Below are 22,313 nucleotides of genomic sequence, written 5' to 3' on the forward strand. Positions count from 1 at the left end.
GATAGGAAAATAATTCTTTGGGCGCGAACAGCCTGCATCCGCGAGTCGCGTGATCCAGGAGGCTATGGTTTTGAAATAGAGTGCTGTCAGAAGCGCCGGTGTGACGTCACCCATGCTGTTTTCCCATAAAGAAAAAACGGTAACTGTCCTGGCCGCCCATTGCTAAAGGCAGACTCGTGACGTTTCACCTTGGATCTGACGTCACAACTGACAGCACTCTATTATTGCGCAGACTTTGCGCTAGTGGTTTGCCCCTACATGGTTCTCGAGGATGTGAAGCGAAATTTTTCAACAGTCAATAGTAGGCTGTCTACACTCTTTATATGTCTATGATGTCCAATGATCGCATCTTCTTTCAATGTATTACATAACATAATATATGACATAATCCCTTTAAAAAATACTAGTGGTCACTCCTTTTTAAATTTCTAGTACATTTTCTGAAATCTTATGTCGATTAATTCCATTGCCACTTTCAATGGAGTAGTTTCTCGGAGCAAGAATGAATGTTTTCTTAGTAACGCTTCAATTTCAACTAAGTATACAATAATACTACTCCTTGGTGGTAGTTTCTAGCAGACAACGGAACTCCAGCTCCATCTGTCATGTCTTATCCCAGGATAAGTATCCCTGAGTTAACGGCTATAGCTTATGATTTCCCGGCGTCCAGTGCCGTCCACCCACCGTGACAAGGAAACAAGTTTAACGGCACGCGGTATTTTCGGCGGGAAATTGGGTAGAAGAGGACAAGTTTATGCGAGTGTGCCGGCTGTTTTCTGGTGATGGTGAGTGAATATTGTTTAACTTTATGAATAATAAACTAGCTATTTATCCAAATAATGGTAGGATTTTACTTTACCTACCTAACCCAACCAACACTTGATTCTGATTAATTAGGCCACGGGGAGTTCGGAAAAAATTTCAATACTACACTAGCAATTTATTGTAATTACTTCAGAATTTTGACCGAACTCGGGGCAAGGATTATCAAATGTCAGAGCAGACGACGGTTTATAAACTTCTAAAATAGCGCGTGATCCAGTGGGCTATGGCTATGACATCACATTCGTTGGTTTTTTTCATTGAGTTGAGAAAATTACCACTAGAGAGGCCTTTGCCTATTGGGGTACGTGGGACACTTTTGAAAACATGGGACGGACGGACAGCTTCCAAGTTTCTCACGCGATGGTGTCTCCATCTCGAAGCCTAGATAAGAAATGTATAAATACATGTATTCTTGAAATCAGTCAAATTTCCCGCCTTTTCTTTTAGTTTCCTTGTTTGCACCGGGATGGCGCCACGAGCGCATGATATAGTTAATTGGGTCTTCCCGCCTTTTCTTTTAGTTCTTTTGTTTGCATCGGGATGGCGCCACGAGCGCGTGATATAGTTACTTGGGTCTTATATCCAAGGATGGAAGACTGTTCTAGGGGGTAATTTTCTCAACTCAATGGTTTTTTTTCGCCGGTCACGGACTCCCGTGCCTGAACTGGTTCACCTGACCTATTTAGCCAATCACATTCAAGAGATTTCCCGCCTATTCCGCGCCTAATATTTTCAAAATGTCAACTGTCACGATCAACCTTGGATAGTGTTGTCTATTCTCAATTGAAGTTAACATTTAGTTTGAATTAAATATTTAATCTAGAATGTCGCGGAGAAAACCTTTAAAGGGAGATCCGCAGAAGGAATCTCGCGAGGCTTTAGCCCTAAAAATAGGACAGTGGGCTTTTGATGAACTTGAATATTCGGAAGAAGCAACTCGACCTGTTGTTGCGAGTGCGTGCAAGGTATTTCAAAATTTAAGTAAAGGCGTAAATGGGAAATTGTGGGAAAATGTAATAAACAACGTAAAACGAGTCAAAACAGATGGTCCAATTAACGCCTGTACTAGTAAAGCTTTAAAGAAACTGTCAGAATTGAATGAACATTCCAAGGCTCTTGATTTAGAGTTAATGCGAGAAATATCTAATGTTGAGGAGTTGCAAAAGACAGCAACTACCCTTCAATCTAAGATTGACAAAGATTTAAACCAAATAACCCACCTTCAACGCGTGACTGTAATGTTAGAGTCCAAATCCGAAGAAACCAAGTCTAAGGCCTTACATTTTACGCGAGTTAACAATCATCTTCGGGAGAGTTTTGAGTTATTGAAAAAACCTGACGAAATAGTCAATGAATCCTTTTCAATCGCAAGCACGTGTCAAAAAGTACAAAAACGGAAAATTTTAGCCACAAATTTAATGATGGAGATTGAAAAGAATGTTTATTCTCTTTGCTATGATCATTCTATTGGAAAGCTTAATACCGAAGAAGAATCCTTCAATAAAAGAATTCTCACGGCACAAATAATTGACTTAAAGAAAAACATCTCCTTGAAGACCATAATGAAATGCTTAAGCCATCGAGCCCAAGAAGCGACTAATGATGTAACCAAATTAACAAATGCATTTTCCATCAGAGGACAAATGAGTGATCTGGGTGAAAGGGCAGCTTCAATGGGGGATGGGAAAGGCGATTTAATTCACGAAATTGAGGACAAGTGTATGCAACACCACTTTCATACTTTGCGTTGTAAACACGCAACAATTGATTCTGAATACAGAATGATTCGTAATCAGATTGAAACCTTACTTTTGAGGAGGAAAAACCTTGAAGAAAAAATGGCCGCCTTAATCTCAGATAGTTCCAAACGTCAGATGATCTCTGATTTATTAAAATCCGAAATAGGCTTAAAAAACGCGGAGACAAAGTTAAGCGCAATTCGCGAAGAAATAAATCTCATTGAAACTTCAGAATTTAACCCAAGTTTGAATGAAAAATTGGAAATTATTGAGGAAACTGAACGATTGATTCGACAAAAGCATATTTCAATATTGTCCGCGTTGTCTACGAATGCGAAAATGAAAGCTGAAATAGTTCTACGCTTTCGAAATCGAAAAGATGCGAGATTAATGTTTACACAAATGAATCTTTGCAATAACTTAACATCTATCGAAATATGGAAGGAGAAAATGGCACTAGGATTTCACACGTTCTGTGAACTGGATATCAAAAATTTATCCCGTCTAAAAATTAAAGATCAAGTTGTCCCTTACACAAAGACGAACCTCTCTTTAATTGAACGAAATCCGTTTTTGTCCCAAATTAAAGACATATTTAATGTTTCTCGAGTTCAAAGCTTTGACTACCTTATGAAACGCGCCATTAATGAAAAACAGATGTACGCAATCAATGGAGACATTTGTCCGCAACAAGTGCAACTAATTAATGAAATGAAGAATTTTCAAGCAAAGCAACGACAATTTGTAGAAGACTATCAGAAACGTTTGAAAGACTTGAACCGTGAAATGGCTCAATGTGTACCAGTTATTAAAGAATTCTTAAATGAAATACCCCTTATTGAACAGAGATGTAAAGAGACTGCGGAGCAAATTAACACATGGTGGACTCTACCCGCCTTTAATGTTAAATTTTAACAAAATAATTAACGCTTCTTAACCATTGTGATTTATCAAATAACATTTTTGTTACATTTACACTTCGTGTCCTAACAAACCCGTAGCAGAACCAACTATTTTGTCTTTTTCAATTAACCCCAATGCAAAAGCAGCGACCAAGGCTGCACTTTGTTCCGCAAATTTCTTGTTCTTTTCACTATGAAAAACAAAGATGTTAAATTGTTTATATAATATTAAGTAACCATGCACTTACTAAAATGAACTGGAGTATTTTTGGCCTCCAACTATAACCGCATAGATGAAAACATTTTCTCCATTGGTCACTAAGGAATATTAATACTTAATTATCTTTGTAATTAACTTAATAATAAAAATTATATCTACAGTCTTATAAAAAGGTTGCTTTTTGTTATTTTGTCGCGTCGAATTTAACAAAATTGTTTTAGGTAATTCTTCCATTGTAAACATTGTTCTTTTTACGCAAAAAATATAGTCAGTCAATTCAAATGCAATTAAGAACGGATTAAAATTATTTTACTTGATATATCTGGCTTTCATAATCCACGTTTCACCGTCTTCAGTTTTCATTTTCTTTAATGAGACTTCTGGTGGTTCATCTTCATTACCATTTCCATCTACACTTTCTTTACGTTTCCTATTATTTTGAAAGCTGTGAGCTTTAAGCTTTAAATTCTTTTGGTATTCTTCGTAATAGTCTAACACGCCCCATAGTTCACTAAAATTGTTGTAAAGTTTAAAAAAACAAATAACAAATCAAATTTTAAATTATATTTACCATATTTCCTCCATTCTTTGAGAGGCCAAGAGCTTTTTTCCACGTTCAGACTCTTGTAGTGATCCCAACATTTGTTGAATGCAATATTTTGTATTGTGAAAATGGTTATCATAATCTATAGCCTAGAAAGTAACACGCCTTTCAATAAATTATAATTTAATTATTTTAATTAATTAAATGTAATACCAATTTTAAATAAGCAACAATTAATTCATCCAATGGTATTTTCCCTTCTGGTCTCAAAATGGAACAATTTTTTTCAATTTGTCTGGCAAGCATCACGGAAGAAGCTCCACACCTCTTTAAACTCTTTAATATCATTGTAACAATAAATTTCACCGGAACCACCACTAATTTTATTTAAACAAAAGGGGTTAAAGTTTCAAAGTTTGCATTAAAAATTTAAAATTGAATTTTTTTTCTATACTTTGCTATCACCGGGATTTTTAACATTTGGGCTATTTGTTTAATTTCTTCATTTCTGTTCTTGTGTTGAGGTCTCTCTTCTTTTCTTCGCCCATGAATGGCTATAGCGGAAACAGCCGTGCTTTCAATGACCTTGGCTAGTTCTGGGAGCACGGCAGTGCTCCCTGCCGTGCTCCCAGCCAAGTCGAGCACTGACATCCTTTTCTCGAAGCAACTCGTGGCACTTTTAAGCCCACTGTAACTTCGTGATGGGTTCAGGTAGAAGTCTGAAATTTTGCTTGCCGCGAGGACTGTCAATCCTAGCTATAGTTTCCAAATTTCAAGTTCCTACCCTATATACTTTTCGAAATATCGCAGGTGAAATTTACCTTATTTTGTCACTCACTCACTCACCGATCATCAAAATTCTAAGGTACTTTTAGGGGAGATAGAAACTTAAAATTCATGATTTAGTTTTCATTTATTTTATAAAGCACAGAAAAATTAAAACATCCCGAAATTTTTATAAAATTGTTCTTTAGTTCTTTATTTTAAAATTAGATGGCGCTGCCGTCTTTTCAACAGAAATAGTGTGTGTTCTTGATGAAAGGACGTAATGGTCCAAAGTTAACCGAAAGTTAAATATATATTAAATCTAATAGGAGTAGTAGTTTAAAAGACATGTGTCGTAACTGATGCTACATTCTTATATTAGGATATCGCGTACAATCGTTATTGCATATTCTCTGCGGGTCGAAAGGGGTAATTCAGCGTAAATATGGACAAACGTTAGCGATTATATTAGCAAACGAAGTACCACGAGAGGGTCTTGTTTTAATATAACTACCGAAGTATAACGAGAGGATCTACAAAAAGAAGTGAGATCCTATGAAAAACATTAACATGTACAAAAATGGGCCAAGCCTCGCTCGTGCCCTCTCCGCCGTAAAACGTTCTGAGATCCCATGTAGAGCCAAGCCTGCCTTATGTTCTTATTCAATCGCCAATAGAACAATTATGTCATAAATTAAGTCCTTTTCCTAATTAATAACCAATATTCTTTGACTCTATCATTATTATACATCTTTGTTCGTATCAAAAATATCGTGACTTGGCAAGCGCAGGTAATTACCTTATAAACGTGTACATAAGGTTATGCATAACTCGCCTTATAAACTTGTACATATCGCCTCGACCATAAACGATTTAGTGAATATCCCCTCGACCATAAACGATTTAGTGAATATCCCCTCGACCATAAACGATTTAGTGAATATCCCTTCGATTATTTTAAAATCGGCAACGATTTAGTGAATATCCCCTCGACTTCCTTTTAATATTACTTACTTGCGATTGCCAAGTCACGATATTTTTGATACGAACAAATATGTATAATAATGATAGAGTTAAAGAATATTGGTTATTAATTAGGAAAAGGACTTAATTTATGACATAATTGTTCTATTGGCGATTGAATAAGAACATAAGGCAGGCTTGGCTCTACATGGGATCTCAGAACGTTTTACGGCGGAGAGGGCACGAGCGAGGCTTGGCCCATTTTTGTACATGTTAATGTTTTTCATAGGATTCATAGTTTCTTCTAACTAAAAATGATCATTATATAAGTAAAATTGACTTCAGTATCTATTTAAATTTAACATACACAAGGAAGCAACCGGATTTTGCAAGTTATTGGCATCTTGGTATTTTTACCAAGAGTGGTCAAAATCTTTTCTACTTTTTCAGGATTTTTTAGCAAAGCAGCTAACATACCACCCTAAAATTTTTAAGTATTGTTATTTAATGTTATTTGTTTTTTTTTTAATTAATTTTTTACTTTGAGAATTCTTTAGGACATCCCATATTTATATCTATTCCAGCCACATCATTCTGCCTGTTAAAATGTTATTTTTTTATTTATTAGTTTATACAAGTGATGAAAATATATACTTACACTTTTAACGCTACTTGTAAGGCACGTTCTGGGTTGCATGTTCCCTATATTATTACGAATGCTTAGTAAAAGTTTAGAGAGATTGTTGTAAAAATTATAAGGTTTAATACGTTAACATTTGTAAAATTAATTGCTTCTTTTCATTATCACATGTTCGGAAGACTATGTTTTGATCATCATCAACATAGTCAACAGTACCCAAAACATCTAGAGCAATCGTTTCATAATTAAATTTTTTAAGTGGGGTATTTTTAATACATATTAATTGAACAAGTAGTTTACTATTTTCAATTCTTCGGCATTTTAATAATCGGTAATCAATCAGTTCCTGCAGGAATACATAGATTTAGTACTTGGAATCTTTAAGAGGCCATAGACCCCACACAAATATCTGATTGACTGTGAGGGGAAGCCATAGTTAGACCCGTATATATATCTATGGTCGAGACCTAACCGTTAAGAGACCCAAGTGAAACTAAAATTATCAGGCATAAAGGATAGTGATCATCTGCGTCATTGTAATGGAAACGAGGTGTTATGTTGTTAATGTTATTAAGTTTGTTAACCCTGTTTAAAGTCACAAATTATGGGAAAATCAACCACTAATATTTGGCGGTACTTTAATAAATCTACTAAAGTTGGCAAAATAACTGGAGAATGTTTTAAATCTTTAAAAGTTAGATAAATCACGGAGCTTCTATTTACAGGGAGAGGAAACTCGGACTTTCCCCCCCTAGCCCTTAGCGTACCTCGGTTCTGCGCAACGCTTTCGCTCCTCGCGCGCACCCCGAGCCCATGTAAACAAAGTCTGACGTCATTTTCTTGGTGGAACTTCAATTCCTTGCCATTAAATGATGATTTGTACCGTGAATCGCTTCTGTAGCTACGGTATACACATTTCTCCTCATTCCCTCTAGTGCAAACTATTAGCCTGGAATCGCAGTCCATTCAAAATTTAAAAATTAAACCTTTAAAACACCAAGGCTTATGCCTTTCAACGAACTAGTGAAGGAGGCCATCTTCGTTGTTTACATAGGCTCCCTTTTTTGCCAGCGAAAACCGAGGGGGGTTAAATATGTGCCCCTTTTTATGGACAAATAGTGTCTACGTTTCCTAAGAGCGTTTACATTACTAGAGGGGGATGAAGTTTCCTCTCCCTGTAAATAGAAGCTCCGTGGTAATACCATGGTTGTTTGCTCTTCTCACTTTAAAAAAGACGATTATAAAACAATTCCGCAAGAACATAGAGGTAAGACACTTGCTGGAGTAATAAAATTTGTAGTAGTTTTAATTCTACAATTCTTTAACAGATCAGTTCAAATACCCACCGCGCCTAAGACCTTTGGCAATTCCATCCCAGAATCTGCCTATTCGTAAACATGACAGAACTCTTTGAAAAATAAAAACGGGGGAATGAGTTCAGATGATGGTGAGAATTTGAAAAATCATTTGTTTGCGGATCATGATCATCAAGTAGAGCAAATTGGTGTTAATAACCAACCCGATGACATAACTGAAAGTGAAGAAAATGGAAACAGTACTCGACTACGAGACACACCTGAAATTTGTGACACTGATAACAGTTCCTTAGAAAAAGGAATTATGGTGAACACATTAGAAGAACATAAATGTAAAGTGTCAGCTAGTTGCGGAATTTTGAAACAACAAACTGTAGTAGCTTTGACTGGAATTCAGTCAATGGAACTTTTTAATGAAATAGTTAAAATTGTTAGTGAAGAATATCCTAGTAAAAGTCCACTACCTGTAGCTGACGGAATTTTACTTACACTAATGAAACTTAAACTTGGTATTTCATATTCCGCTCTCGGAGCTCTTTTTGGTCTAAGCCAGCAGATAACTTCTAGTTATTTCAAACAAACATTATGCAAGTTAGCGACTGTCTTGGAGTCATCAGTTACATGGCTAGAGAAAGAAGAAATTGTGGAAGCTATGCCGCATTGCTTTAAAGAATACACTGATACAAGAGTGGTATTAGATTGCACCGAGGTATCTGTTGAAAAACCCAAGTGTTTAAAATGCAAGATCAAGACTTATTCTCACTACAAAGGGACCAATACTGTAAAAGTACGCGTTTGTGTAGCTCCATCCGGTGTGATCACCAGGTTGAGCAGAGCATATGGGGGAAAGTCAACAGATAAACAAATAACTGAAGAATGCGGGGTCCTAGAACGATGCATACCATACGCAGACGCCATAATTGTAGACAAGGGGTTCGCTATTGAAGATCTTTGTAACGAAAGAGGGCTCAAACTAATTAGGCCACCTTTTCTAAAACGTAAAGCTAAAGGTCAAAAAAATAAAAAAGGGAACAATTCCCTAGAGAAGGTGCTTTGCTTACGTCAAAAATTGCGTGTGCTAGGGTACACGACGTGGCTAAAAACACTGAATTAGGATAGGCAATAATTGTATACACTGTACATGATTCTGTTGGTTAAAGGTACAATGTGATAATTGCCTCATATTAACTATGGGCAATTTTAGCTATGGAGATATTGTAACCAAATATATCTGGAACAGAAAGAGGACCATGCCTATCGAATAAATTGCCAAAAGGTGAGCTCCCCCCAACGGGGGCGCATTCGCCGAATGAAAGAGAGAAACTTTCGAAATCATACAGCTAGTAGCCAGTGACGTGCGCTGCTAGTAACCAGTGACGTACTGTATATTTTTTGGTGGTATTATTATGTTGGCAATTTTATCTGTCTCTAAACTCCGTTAGCTGTGATAAGGCTAAGAGGATTGTGATTTTGGTAGTATATAAATAGTATAAAATTAAAATAATTCAAACTTGACAAATTTAGAAATATTTTAATTTCAAATGCTAATTTTTAAGTATCTATTATAGGGAGAAAGAATAGAACATGCTTTTTTTCTCGAGTTGAAATTAGGAACATTATAATCACAAATTTAACAGTGTTTTCTCTTGTTTAATATACATAAAGTCGGCTTTCAGGTCTGTTTCATAATCATCAGGAGTAAAATGATGGGAAAATATTCCAGCATTTTTACTTGAAATTGATTGTTTCATATATCAAGTTGCATTTACTTAAGCAAGAATGTCTGATAATGTTATCAGAAGGGAATCTATGATAAGACACATCTTGAATTCTGGTTGACAAGAAAGTTGTTTGCCTTATACAAATCCAATACCTAATTACCGATAAGTTTAAGCCTATGCTTTGCCCGAATGTTGAAGTTGAACCTGATATTTGAATAACACATCAGCATCTGAGCTCAAGGTCCGTAAAACCGCAAAAGCTCTATGATCTGAGCTGATCCCATCTTGAAATTTAACTTATAATAAATAACCCTTTCGGATACAAGTCGTCAAGCTGCCGGTAGCCCGGTACCTTGGCCACCGGGCGGCGTGCCGGCCCGTGAATCTCGTCGTAATCCCTCTCGCCTCGTGATTGCCGTCGCCGGCTCGCCTCGGCTCTCCACAAAAAAGCTGGACTACATTCGGGTTCATGTTTTCGAACGCGACTACTTTTTCCTAAAAAATCCGTAGCCAACAACCATGCTGTAAAGGGAATACCACCACCCCTATTTTAATCTTATCCCGGACCTTGACTGACTTATTACATTCAGTCTCTCTCTATCTTGTTTTCGGCGCCACGCGCTGGCTGATGCTGCTGGGGGTTCGCCCCTGAAAAACCCGGGGGAGGTTTAAATTATCCATTTTGCGTATGATGGGAGGAGGAGCCCGTCTGGGGATGACCACCACGGAGGCGTAGTGACGAGCCCCTCGGGTTTTACCCTTCACAAAGACCTTTGAATAAACTAGATTGCAATCTCTTCTCAAAACATTTCTTTCTTTTTTTGTCAAAGCGAGGGGTCGGATACGCGATAGAGAGCGGGTCTCGCGAGAAATTGCCAACCTTGGAAAAATTAAGACGGGCTAACAATGGGAGACGGGTAGAGGAGTGGTACGTTTCGGGTAAAATCGGTGTCCCAACAATAAACAGCTTCAAAGTGACCGGTGTAATGGAAAACCACATTCCATTATTTTCATAGAACCGAGTAATCCTCCAGAATCAGTCAGATCGCCGGTACTTTCTTTGGCGACTTGGTACGCGAGTGGCTACGTGATCGTCAGATTGCTCCCAAGCCCTTCGCGGCACTTATAATTTCAGTTAGTTCCAATTTTAATATCTTTGTTGATATCAAGAAGTATCGTGGGTCAAAGGTTGGACGCCGTATTACGCCGCCCATCCATCTTATTATCAGTAATTAAGGTTTATTTGGATTTGGCTTAATTACGGTTGGCTGTTGCTGCCACAAAAGAGCGCCTAAGGCCTTCAAGGTTAATTCCTCCTAGAACTTTTTCTAATTATTATCTATTATATGATTATATTCAAAATTAAAAAAGATTTAAGAAATGTAGTTCGAAAGTTGAAGCTGACGTAACGCGCGCGCCATACTTCTCGTTCGAGATATTTACTTTTAACGTTGAATTTAAAGCGAAACTTTAGTTATTTACGTCGAATGATTGACTTCTGACAGACAAAAGAATTTTCGCTTTTGGCAAAAAGTATGACGAAATTAGTAATTACGTTTAAACGTAGTTTGCATTTTTTGCAAGGCGTTTCGAAGTTCGAACCCTCTCCCCGAATCTCTTTCTCTCCCAAAAATATTACAAGTTCAGTTTCGATTGAGAGCTTGGAGAGAAAGCGTCTTGACACTCGACGTAATCTTCCCGCAGTCTAAGGTAAGGCCTTCGGTCAGGCGCTGCCATTACCCTAGTACAAAAACCGAGAAACGCGTCAACGCGGTGGTAAAAATGTCGAAATCAATTGATGAAAACGCGGTAAAAGATACATTTCCAAAATGATGAAAGTTCTTTTCGAAATTTCAACTGAAGAATAACGTCGAGGAATCCGAGCAACTGGCTTTTTCCGAGTAGTATCATGTCCTGCGCGTGGAACTCTCCATATTTCTTAATGGCGATTAACCATAATATAAATAATTAATAGTTAATTAATTAATCGCCTTTCCTAGTCACTTCTCCGATTGGTTTCGCTATGGACGGACAGAGGCAAGGAGTACTAGATTTTTATGACAACAAGGGAGTATTCATCACGGGGGTAACTGGCTTTCTCGCCAAGAAAATCATAATCTTTCCCAACTCTGGGTAACCTGATCCCTTCACTCGCGATAATGCCGATAGAGTGACGCGTTATCGCTCGGCCACCATCGATTGTACTTCGATTAAAAGATGTTTTCATTTCGATTAGATCTTTTTGGAGAAGATTTTCTATTCGTGTCCTCTTGTCAAGAACGCCTACGTTCTAATTCGGCCCAAAGGTTCCAGAGCCACCGATCCAGTGGGTGAAGATCGCCTGAAAAATCTGCTCAATTGAAGGTATGAAGGCGCATTTTCAACCCTAATTGTAAGACGCGCGTATAACGGTGGTGGTGCCTGCTCGCGTTTAGGTCTTCGACCGTCTTCGAGAGAAAAGACCGGAAGCCCTGTCCAAGGTAGTTGCCGTCTGGGGAGATGTCTCGCAAGAGGGACTCGGATTGTCCGAGTCGGACAGGGAGATGTTACGGCGAAACGCTTCCATCGTCTTCCATTTGGCCGCCACCACAATGTTCAACGAACCGCTCAAGTTACTTCTTATTACTCGAGAGCGTGTTGCGCTCTAATCCCTTGAATTATTGTAGAAAGGCCCTGGCCATCAACTTCATCGGGACGAAAAATGTCCTCGAGCTTTTTCAAGCTTTTGACGAGAAATTGGCTTTCGTTTACGTCTCAACAGCGTACTCGAATTGCCAGAAACCGCTGATCGAAGAAACTGTCTACCCAGTACCCGTTATACAGCCGATTTCCTCGTAGAATCTTTTATCTTATTGGCTCACTTAAACAGGTACGTTTTGATGACGTTGCTGACGGGGACGTCGAAAAATAGTGACGTAATTCCTTCTTTCCTCTATCACTATGACCCTTCCGCCTCTTCTTTCATACGCCCCCCCTCCGTCCCGTGGAAGGGGGTCCGGTACTTTGACGCGCGTCCAAATATTACTCTGTTCTCCATTCCTACTTCTCAAATTAAATCTATCCCTGGTAATTCAAAATCTAGGCTATTGACAGCATTCTGTGGAATATAAACAATCATAATTCCATTTATTTTGTAGGCCTAGTACTTGTTAGTCAGATTTGAGTGAAATACAAAGGCAGAAAAGAACCTGCTGGTCCAACTGCGGCTTTTGTTTGTCCATATGTAATATTTGGTTGGAAACGAATATACTAATGAATGCATCTAACTGCCGCTCGCTACATTATATAAGTTCTTCGTGCTTTTTTATACTTCGTAATGCTAGAGGCTTACTCGAGCTAGTTCGAGAACGACGGAAGCCAAGCGCGAGCGCCCGAGACTCCCGAGTCTACTAATAATGTCCCGCGAATCTGAATAAAATAGGCTTGACGCGGCTATAATATTATGTTACCTGAGCTTGTCCTTTAAGTTTCGAGTTCAAGTACAGGGTCTCAAAAGGAGCTCTCACTGGCTATCTTAGTAATAGGGCATTAGTTCATTTGCTAGCGATTTGAAAGGCGGTTTTGCAGGGTGAACCGGGTTAAGCGTTCGCAGTGTCTGTCCCCTCGGTTTTTTCAAAATACTATAAAGTAATTATGCTTCATTTATTATTACTTTGGAAGGAAGCTAGGCGTGACAATCTCGCCTAAAACAAAGAGTCCATATAAATGACACCCGTGCTAAAAATTACGGAGTCAACAAATTTCCTTTAGCTGGTGTCCCTGGACGAACCAATAAATCTAGAATTTATTTTTAAGCCGCGGTTACACGAACAGACAGCAACTTACCAATTTGGCGCGGCATTGATAGTTTTCAATAAAGGGGCTGTGGAAAGTTCATCCCCCTCTCTCGGTTTAAACTTCAGTGCGGTGTTGTTAGGCCCTAGTTCTGCGAGTCAGGTTGCTCTGAGTGAAACTGAACTGCTAGCCTTTCACTCTGCATCCTATTGACTCACCAACGGCCTGGCAACACTGGGGGAAACGGTATGAAACCCCTTATGCATAATTTTTTCGATTGAAACGGGAGTTGCCCATCTAGCTGCGCTTCGTAAAATTGCTTGGGCAGCTGATAGTTTTACTCATTGGTTTACTATTTTTGTCGACGTCACACAGGGGGCGTTCAGTGCACGTACCAAAGAGACTGGTATTATAAAAGTACGCGTGATCGGCGTGACGTAGTAGAAACTGACCTTGAAGGATTTTACGAGTTATCAGAAACGTTGTTAAATCAGCATTTTTTCGAAATGTAGAATCAACTTGTTTGTAACACAATATTATTTTTAACAAATAATGCACTCTTGACATGGTCATTGAACAAGTAGGCTGGGAATTTGAATCTGAAAGTTTAAGCTGCTTTCTTAAATGGCGTGTGAGCGGGTCTTCATCCAGATGTATTTGTTTTTAAAATCCTTGGAGAGTTAAAGAAGGAGTTGGTATCTTGAACGGAGTCGAGTATTTTATCAGAGACCCAAATTTTACCTGCGATGGGATCACGATACATAAATTTAATTTGAAATAAAATTTATGAAGCCACCTAGGTCTATATGCAGTTTTTTGAGCGGGAAATTTGAAATACGGGGGACTTTAAATATGGTGCAGAAGGTCACACCAAAAACTGGGGAAGAAAGGGGGTATAGGTTCCCAGCCGGAAGGTGACCAGCTAATAGTTTTGCAGCTCTCAAGGAGCGCAAAAGTAAAAACATGTGAGAGAGGAAGTTTAATTCCATATTATCCTCAACATGATCGTTCTAGTTATAGGGCACTAGTTAAATTGGTGTTACCATAAGTTTATAAGTGATTTGTTCCTTCCATAAGTATGTCACTTTCAATGCTAAGTAATGCTACTGAGAGACTTACAGCAGCTCGAGATGATAACTAGTTCGAGAAGGAGAACGACAATTAAGCGAGAACTCAATTGAAGTCCTTACTACACTCTGTGCAAGTGGTTAATTTTTTTTGCATGCAGGACCAAGTTCATCTAGGTCCTCCTATTTAGTATCTGCATTACTAATTAGGCCTTTGACAGCAGCTCCCCACTCACCAGGCTCCCATCGCTCGCTTTACATCCTCGAATCTATGACCTTATGACCTCACTCACTCACTTCAAAATTACAAGCTGAGTTTCTAAGTTACCAGAGATTAATTAAACAAACTTATGGAACATGAACATATCTTATGAACTTATGGTGTTACATCATGACCTGACGTTCTATTATGACTTAATGGTTTTTTTAGAGGGGTTTAGATCAAGTAATAATTTAAGCTCTAAACCTTTAATAAACTCAAGACTGATAATTCAGTATTTGTAATTCCATGGCACCTTTTGTAAAAGGTATAACGTAGTTCCTCTTTGGTCCTTCCTTATAAGAAGAGTGATGTTCATTACAGTTCGATGGCAAATCCTCCTCGGTAACGACTGCAATCCTTATCAGCAGCCATGAGTCCATGACGCATGCATCTTCTGTAGAACTGTCTTCTCTGTAACGTCGCATACCTGTGAGCTCGTAAGCTTATCCTTCACTATAATAATGGAAAACCATTACACAGACAGTAATGCGGTAATCCCTAGCTGCACCGCCCGTCATTCTTTAGCCTATACCTGAACGACCTCCTCATTCAGTAGCTCTTTGTTTTATAAGCCTCCATCTTATAATGTCCCTTTGTCTTATAAGCCTCCATCTTATAATGTCCCTTTGTCTTTTCTTAAAGGGATAGTTTAAGTAACCTTAAAGGAACAGTCTTATTATAAACATAAAACTAATTCAAATTAAAATAATTATGATCTCTTATTACAAATTATAATTAGTACATTTAATTAGGGTTTAAAATAATCAAGGACTACTGCACCACCCTCCATTGGTTTAGTGCATGGCGTCTGCTAAATAGAACCTCTTACCCCTACGTGATTGAGTTGGCTATGCTCTACCTTACCCTTATTTCCAGCGTGTGAAATAAGGCGATAGCACAGGGCACACGCCGATAACTTTCCACAATTTCCCTCTCCCTTTAAAATTCTAATGCCTCTTAATTTAAAACATCTAATATCCCTGATTTGAGTCACTTGAAATTCTGTTCTACGATAAAACCCATCTTGAATATATTCAATAACTATAGGTATATCATCTTGAAACTTTCCCTAGTTTCTCTGTAGCGCAATTGCGTGTCCTTTTGTGTTTGGAACATACTTCCTCAGGGTTCATACAAACCTGGAAAAATCAGGGAAAAAAATAGTTGACAAAAACCTCAGGGAAATTTAAAATTTCTTAGTAAAATTGAGGGAAATCAGGGAAATTTGTGTCAAACAAGGGCCAAGTAATTAAGCAAAATGTTCGTAAACATACTCCCCTCCACAGGATTAACATTACACTAAACTTTGTAGGCTCATAACTCTGGTTCTACTAGAGATACGGGGATGTCCTTTGATTATGTTATAGTCCTATTTGACCCCCATCCAACCATACTAAAAACGTAGGGCTACGACAAACAGGGGCCGAGTAATTAAGCAAAAAGTAAACAAACATACCCTCCATAGGATTAACATTACACTATACTTTGAAGGCTTATAACTCTGGTTCTAATAGAGATACGGGGATGCCCTCTGAGTATGTAATAGTCCTATTTGCCCACCACTCTCGTTCGTTAACATTTGCTCCATAGGATACTCCATATACGGGAAAAACCTGGAAAACTCAGGGAAATTTGTTTTCTTCGAAAAGTTGTATAAACCCTGTTCTTCCTCCATACATTTATTGGAATTGTAGTGTAGTGTATGTGCTTAGGCGTACACGTACGCGTAAGGCTATTCTAGATCTAATTAAGATATATCGGAGTCATTATTACGCAGGGAAAAGTTGGGGGGGGGGGTCGATATTAAATCACGGCGTACTTAATGGTCTTAATTGGCCGGGCCAAGCCACTTTTCGGGACACAACCTATAGTGCGTGGTTGGTGCTTTGCATTGGCTGTGTTTTCGATCGAGGGGTCGGTCATTGCTGATTTCGAAATCCCATAAAAAAATCCGAATTCAGCAACGAAATCTTAAAATCAGTAAAGAAATCATAAAATCAGTAAAGAAAAAACGAAATCCATTACAAAATCCGACGAAATCAAGGGAAATATCCCAAAATCCGTCTTAATCACGGGAAAAAATCGCAAAATTCGATGAAATCCGTCGGATTTTATCAAATTTTGAAATCAAGTGAAATCCGAAGAAATCAAATTGGATTTCGAAATACCGTACACCTTTTCTAAAACGTCCTACCCCACAGTTTCGATGCTAAGCTATTATGGACTGGGGAAATTTAGCGTGTTGTGACCTAGTTTCGATATATATTTTTGGGGGAAGGGGGAGCTCAAGGTCCGTAAAATCGCAAAAGCTATATTTAGGTTAGCTTATAAAGCCTTATTGTACAAAGGTAAATTCTCAAAATCACCGGGGGGCAAGAAAACTATGTATTCCCTGCCGCGTGACGTAGTTGGCTACGGATTTTTTAGGAAAAAGTAGTCGCGTTCGAAAACATGAACCCGAATGTAGTCCAGCTTTTTTGTGGAGAGCCGAGGCGAGCCGGCGACGGCAATCACGAGGCGAGAGGGATTACGACGAGATTCACGGGCCGGCACGCCGCCCGGTGGCCAAGGTACCGGGCTACCGGCAGCTTGACGACTTGTATCCGAAAGGGTTATTTATTATAAGTTAAATTTCAAGATGGGATCAGCTCAGATCATAGAGCTTTTGCGGTTTTACGGACCTTGAGCTCAGATGCTGATGTGTTATTCAAATATCAGGTTCAACTTCAACATTCGGGCAAAGCATAGGCTTAAACTTATCGGTAATTAGGTATTGGATTTGTATAAGGCAAACAACTTTCTTGTCAACCAGAATTCAAGATGTGTCTTATCATAGATTCCCTTCTGATAACATTATCAGACATTCTTGCTTAAGTAAATGCAACTTGATATATGAAACAATCAATTTCAAGTAAAAATGCTGGAATATTTTCCCATCATTTTACTCCTGATGATTATGAAACAGACCTGAAAGCCGACTTTATGTATATTAAACAAGAGAAAACACTGTTAAATTTGTGATTATAATGTTCCTAATTTCAACTCGAGAAAAAAAGCATGTTCTATTCTTTCTCCCTATAATAGAAACTTAAAAATTAGCATTTGAAATTAAAATATTTCTAAATTTGTCAAGTTTGAATTATTTTAATTTTATACTATTTATATACTACCAAACGAAATAGTCGATGAATCCTTTTCAATCGCAAGCACGTGTCAAAAAGTACAAAAACGGAAAATTTTAGCCACAAATTTAATGATGGAGATTGAAAAGAATGTTTATTCTCTTTGCTATGATCATTCTATTGGAAAGCTTAATACCGAAGAAGAATCCTTCAATAAAAGAATTCTCACGGCACAAATAATTGACTTAAAGAAAAACATCTCCTTGAAGACCATAATGAAATGCTTAAGCCATCGAGCCCAAGAAGCGACTAATGATGTAACCAAATTAAGAAATGCATTTTCCATCAGAGGACAAATGAGTGATCTGGGTGAAAGGGCAGCTTCAATGGGGGATGGGAAAGGCGATTTAATTCACGAAATTGAGGACAAGTGTATGCAACACCACTTTCATACTTTGCGTTGTAAACACGCAACAATTGATTCTGAATACTGTAACCGCTTTTTAATACCTTAAAGAATTTAGATCAAAATTAAATAGGTTTCCTATCCAGCGGTTCACATAAGGCACGAGCCTTCTCGAAATTAAAGATTTCCGGGTTGAAATGAGGTCTAGGGGTATGATATTAAGTGGAATAACTAACAGGTTTAAATGTCCAAGCGAAATTAAATTTTAATGTCATTAACAAATACTACAACCCAGGCAGAAGGCCCTGGCCAACACAAACTAAGTAAATAAGGAAATCCCCGACACTAGCGTTATTTTATAGATGACCCCCAAAATAATATAAACATGCAAAACGATATAATATGTAAACGATAAAACCCCAACAATAAGCAAGCACTCTCCAAAATAATAATAATATTATTATCACACTAAAGTTCAAAGTCTTAACAATACCAGCGTTTTGGCTCTCTCTCTCAATCGGTGGCGAGTTGGGCACAAGCGAAGCGATCGCGCACAGCGTAGAATTTTAGCGAACGTAGAACCCGTAACGATCTTTTTATAATAACGGTAACGAAGATCGGGCCTGGTGATGGACTTGGAAGACTGGAGTCCCTTGCAGTCCTTTTTCTAGATCCTTGTCCTGGAGCAGCGAAGTCCTTCGCTCTCCTTTTCAGTTCAGATCCTCGCCCAAAAGTGAAGTCTTCTAATTCTTTTTTCCATGTCCTATTTTCTGGACTTTCGCGGGTTTTTCTCTTTGGCCAATAGATTGGCTTCTCATCTTCGCGGGCTTTCCATGTTTAGCCAATAAGCGATCGAGTTCTGCTTAATTGCACCCATTCTCAGAAGTTCGGTTAAAGTTCAAAATGCCAAATAGATAGAGAGAGAGAAGGTATAGATTTATGGCACGAGAGAGAGCACATTAAGGAGACGGTACCAGGCACCATTAAGTGGCACCCCTAAAAATCGTATTCGCGTACATCCACAATATATTTAAAAATAGAATCACAATGTAAGAACACAGTTCAAATGGCCTAAGCCGCCTAAATACAACAATACATTTTTACCCCAATATACAATTTAACCCTTAACCCAGTACTTTCGCTTGGACATTTTCTTATCAATACAATGCGAGAAATGGAAGAGATATGACGGTCGTAAAAGGGGACTCTTCGAGAAGCCTAGTTCTGAGGGTAGCGCTAATAAGGTACCGAAGGGAATTGTAGCAAAAGTGTGGGAAAGAAGCAATCTCGGGACTACAGGATATCGTTATAATGAGTTAAAATAGGAAATTTATAAAACTGAACTAAAGGGACACTGACACAACTAAAGGTCAAAATATAACCGTGACACTCCAAACTGAACTAAAGGGACACTGACACAACTAAAGGTCAAAATATAACCGTGACACTCCCTCCCCCTTAAAACCGAACGCCCTCGTGAGGTCAAAATAAAAACGGTAATGCGAAATTCAAACTCAACCTGGGGTTATACGAATTAAACTATTCAAACATATATTTACAAGGGAAGTACCCTACCCGTTGCAGGGTCACGGGGACGAAGTGAACGCCTCCTGTCACAAGGGCTGGGAGATCGGGCTGCCTCACTACGTAAGCTCGCGCGTTCCAACTGTACCTGGTCTTCAGGCAAGCGGGGGACGTAGCCTTTAAGTTGCGTAATTTTGTGGGTGCCCTTTAACAACTTTTTACCGTCTGGCGTTTGTAGCCTATAGGTTAATGGGGACAGCTTTTCTGCGACCCTATAGGGCCCTGCCCATTTCTCTCCCAACTTATCCATAAAATAAGAGTTAGCAGAGGATTGCAAATGGGTTCTTTGCAACACTAAATCGCCAACCTCAAATTCTACGTCACGCCGTTTTTTATCATAATAAACCTTTTGCCGGTTCTGAGCTTGTTGCATTTTAGCGTGAGCAACGGCGTGCGTCTTTTTAATTATGGCCCCCAAACGTAAAGCATGAACCTTTTGGGCGGCTATATTCAAGTGCCCCTGGACATTAAAATCGTCCGGTATGGGATAGTGAGGGGGGCGTAATTCCCTGCCAAAATTGAGAAAAGCGGGTGTATAGCCCGTCGATTCTTGGACGGCCGTTCGCATGGCGAAGGCGAGCTGCTGTAGCCCCAAGTCCCAATCGCGGTGGGTGTCCTTAATATACATGGCGAGCATCGTACCTAGTGTCTGGTTAACCCTTTCTACGGGGTTGCCCTGAGGGGAGTAAATGGAGGTGAGCCGGTGTTTCACTCCTAGTTGTTCGAAAGAAGCTTCCATGACTTTGGACGCAAAAACACTCCCGTTATCTGAGATAACTCTGGAAGGTACCCCATAGCGAGTAAATACTTCGTCTATGAGTTTGTTAGCTATGACGGGGGCAGTGGCTCTTTTGAGAGGGAACATTTCAACAAATTTGGAAAAAGTGTCCGTTACTACCAATATTTGTGTGTGACCTCTTTTACTAGGGGGGAAAGGACCCTTTAAATCCACGGAGATAACCGACCATGGTTCGGTAATGGCGGCGGATTTCATTAAACCGGGTGGTTTTTCACGGGGAATTTTAAATTTTTGGCATACTTGGCAACTCCTAACATACCGGGTAATATCAGCATTCATGCTGTCCCACGTGTACATTTCTTTTACTCTTTTGTTTGTTTTAAACGTACCTAAATGTCCAGAGGACTTATTGTCATGGCAACAATAAAGCACTCGGGAACGTAGGGATTTCGGGACCCATACGCGATAACCACCAAAACCTTTGTCTTTATATTTTTCTACCCATTTACAAACTAAACCGTTTTCCATTGCGCACTGGGAAATGGTCCTAGCTAGGTTTTTCGGAACCTTGCAAGAGGGATCTAAAAGAAGCTTTTTAACGACGGAAATTTCGTCATCTTTCTCTTGCTCTTCAATCAAGGTGTCTAAATCTAGTCTAACGATAGTATTCTGGTGAGGGGAGACCTTTGCTGCAGACAAAGTAATTTCTTCCCGAACAGGATTCTGACTAGTAATACCATCTGTAGAGGGTATACGGCTCAAAGCGTCCGCTACCAGGTTTGCTCTACCAGGGATGTAGTTAATTTGGAAAGGTTCAAAGGCTTGAAGCCTTAACATCCAACGGGTTAATTTGCCCGTGGGATCTTTAGCTCTATGTAACCATTCCAAACTTTTATGGTCACAGAATACCTCAAAACTAGAACCTTGGATGTAGGGGCGAAACTGTTCGACCGTTTCGACAATAGCTAGGCATTCTCTCTCTGATGTGGAATATTTTCGTTCTAAAGCATCTAATGAGCGACTAAAATACTGTATCACCCTTTCTTCCCCGTCAATCTTTTGACTTAAAACGCCACCAATTCCAACGTCAGACGCGTCCGTCCGAACTAGGAAAGGGAGGTCGAAATTAGGAGTACTAAGGACAGGGGTCGTCGATAAAGCATGCTTCAGCTGAGAGAAGGCCAGCTCCTGCTCAGCGTCCCATGCCCATCTATGAACTCGGTCCTTATGTAAGAGCCTATTCAGGGGTTCCGCGATTTTAGAAAAATGGGGAACAAATCGTCGGTAATACAACGCCATTCCCAAAAATCGTCTGATATCTTTGACTGATTTTGGGCGGGGATAGTCGCGAATTGATTCCACTTTACTGGGATCAACTTCTATTCCATTTTCAGAGATAATATGACCTAGGATTCTAGTTTTACTCTGGCAAAACCTGGCTTTAGAAGCTTTGGCGGTTAGTCCACTTCGGTCTAGTATGGTTAACACCTCATCTAATAGTTCTAGATGGTCTTCAAAATTATTGGTGGCTAGGATTAAATCATCTAGATAGGCGAATACACCTCTTTTTCGGAGTTTAAGAAATAGGTTATTGATCATTCTTTGAAAAGTTCGGGGGGCATTCGTTAAGCCGAACATCAGTACTTTAGGGCGGAAGAGACCTTTGTCGGTCACAAAGGCAGCCTTATCACGGGAATCTACGTGGAGGGGAATCTGCCAGTAGC

At 39.1% G+C, this 22,313-nt stretch overlaps 2 protein-coding genes, 2 long non-coding RNA genes and 1 pseudogene across 13 annotated transcripts; 2 read left to right on the top strand and 3 right to left on the bottom strand.

Annotated features, from left to right (window-relative positions):
• Positions 1-593: 593 nt before the first annotated feature.
• On the top strand, positions 594-3,831 carry LOC149668337 (uncharacterized). 2 transcript variants are annotated; one of them, XR_016368050.1, is made up of 2 exons: positions 594-785; positions 847-1,613. XR_016368050.1 is itself a non-coding variant. In XM_089841221.1 (2 exons), exon 2 carries the CDS (start codon positions 1,650-1,652, stop codon positions 3,477-3,479), a length of 1,830 nt encoding a protein of 609 aa, XP_089697347.1. In that variant the 5' UTR covers positions 594-785; position 1,649; the 3' UTR covers positions 3,480-3,831. The 2 variants fall into 2 exon arrangements, 1 of the variants encoding a protein (XP_089697347.1); XM_089841221.1 differs by lacking the exon at positions 847-1,613 and adding an exon at positions 1,649-3,831.
• Positions 3,416-4,998, bottom strand: LOC149668338 (tRNA-dihydrouridine(20) synthase [NAD(P)+]-like; annotated as a pseudogene). Its single transcript, XR_016368051.1, has 7 exons — positions 4,685-4,998; positions 4,444-4,607; positions 4,258-4,379; positions 4,000-4,197; positions 3,846-3,933; positions 3,715-3,784; positions 3,416-3,657 (listed from the first exon to the last, which is right to left on the bottom strand). The product of XR_016368051.1 is annotated as a tRNA-dihydrouridine(20) synthase [NAD(P)+]-like (transcript).
• A 131-nt stretch (positions 4,999-5,129) lies between these two features.
• LOC149668339 (uncharacterized) lies at positions 5,130-7,028 on the bottom strand. The gene is made up of 6 exons (XR_016368052.1): positions 6,899-7,028; positions 6,727-6,823; positions 6,617-6,660; positions 6,500-6,556; positions 6,326-6,439; positions 5,130-5,528 (listed from the first exon to the last, which is right to left on the bottom strand). It is a non-coding gene; the product is annotated as an uncharacterized LOC149668339 (long non-coding RNA).
• Positions 7,029-12,178: 5,150 nt separating this feature from the next.
• On the top strand, positions 12,179-12,473 carry LOC149668340 (fatty acyl-CoA reductase 1-like). The gene is made up of 2 exons (XM_089841222.1): positions 12,179-12,246; positions 12,302-12,473. Exons 1-2 carry the CDS (start codon positions 12,179-12,181, stop codon positions 12,471-12,473), a joined length of 240 nt encoding a protein of 79 aa, XP_089697348.1.
• An 821-nt stretch (positions 12,474-13,294) lies between these two features.
• On the bottom strand, positions 13,295-19,642 carry LOC149668341 (uncharacterized). 8 transcript variants are annotated; one of them, XR_016368059.1, is made up of 4 exons: positions 16,558-17,098; positions 14,943-16,481; positions 13,461-14,150; positions 13,295-13,394 (listed from the first exon to the last, which is right to left on the bottom strand). It is a non-coding gene; the product is annotated as an uncharacterized LOC149668341 (long non-coding RNA). The 8 variants fall into 8 exon arrangements; XR_016368057.1 differs by adding an exon at positions 18,760-19,642 and having other exon boundaries at positions 13,335-14,150; positions 16,558-16,708; XR_016368056.1 differs by having other exon boundaries at positions 13,336-14,150; positions 14,943-16,351; positions 16,416-16,481.
• Between the last annotated feature and the right edge of the window lie 2,671 nt (positions 19,643-22,313).

Source organism: Phalangium opilio, unplaced genomic scaffold (genome assembly GCF_054372755.1).
Source record: "Phalangium opilio isolate 3A_F unplaced genomic scaffold, DU_Popi_V2 ptg000056l_1, whole genome shotgun sequence".
Taxonomy (NCBI): Eukaryota; Metazoa; Arthropoda; class Arachnida; order Opiliones; family Phalangiidae; genus Phalangium; species Phalangium opilio.

Excerpts from the sequence above, each read along its gene's own strand:
- LOC149668337 (XM_089841221.1), top strand. The coding sequence starts at position 1,650 with ATGTCGCGGAGAAAACCTTTAAAGGGAGATCCGCAGAAGGAATCTCGC.
- LOC149668340 (XM_089841222.1), top strand. The coding sequence starts at position 12,179 with ATGTTACGGCGAAACGCTTCCATCGTCTTCCATTTGGCCGCCACCACA. Across the intron at positions 12,247-12,301 it reads ATGTTCAACGAACCGCTCAA|AAAGGCCCTGGCCATCAACT; the intron begins GTTACTTCTTAT and ends GAATTATTGTAG.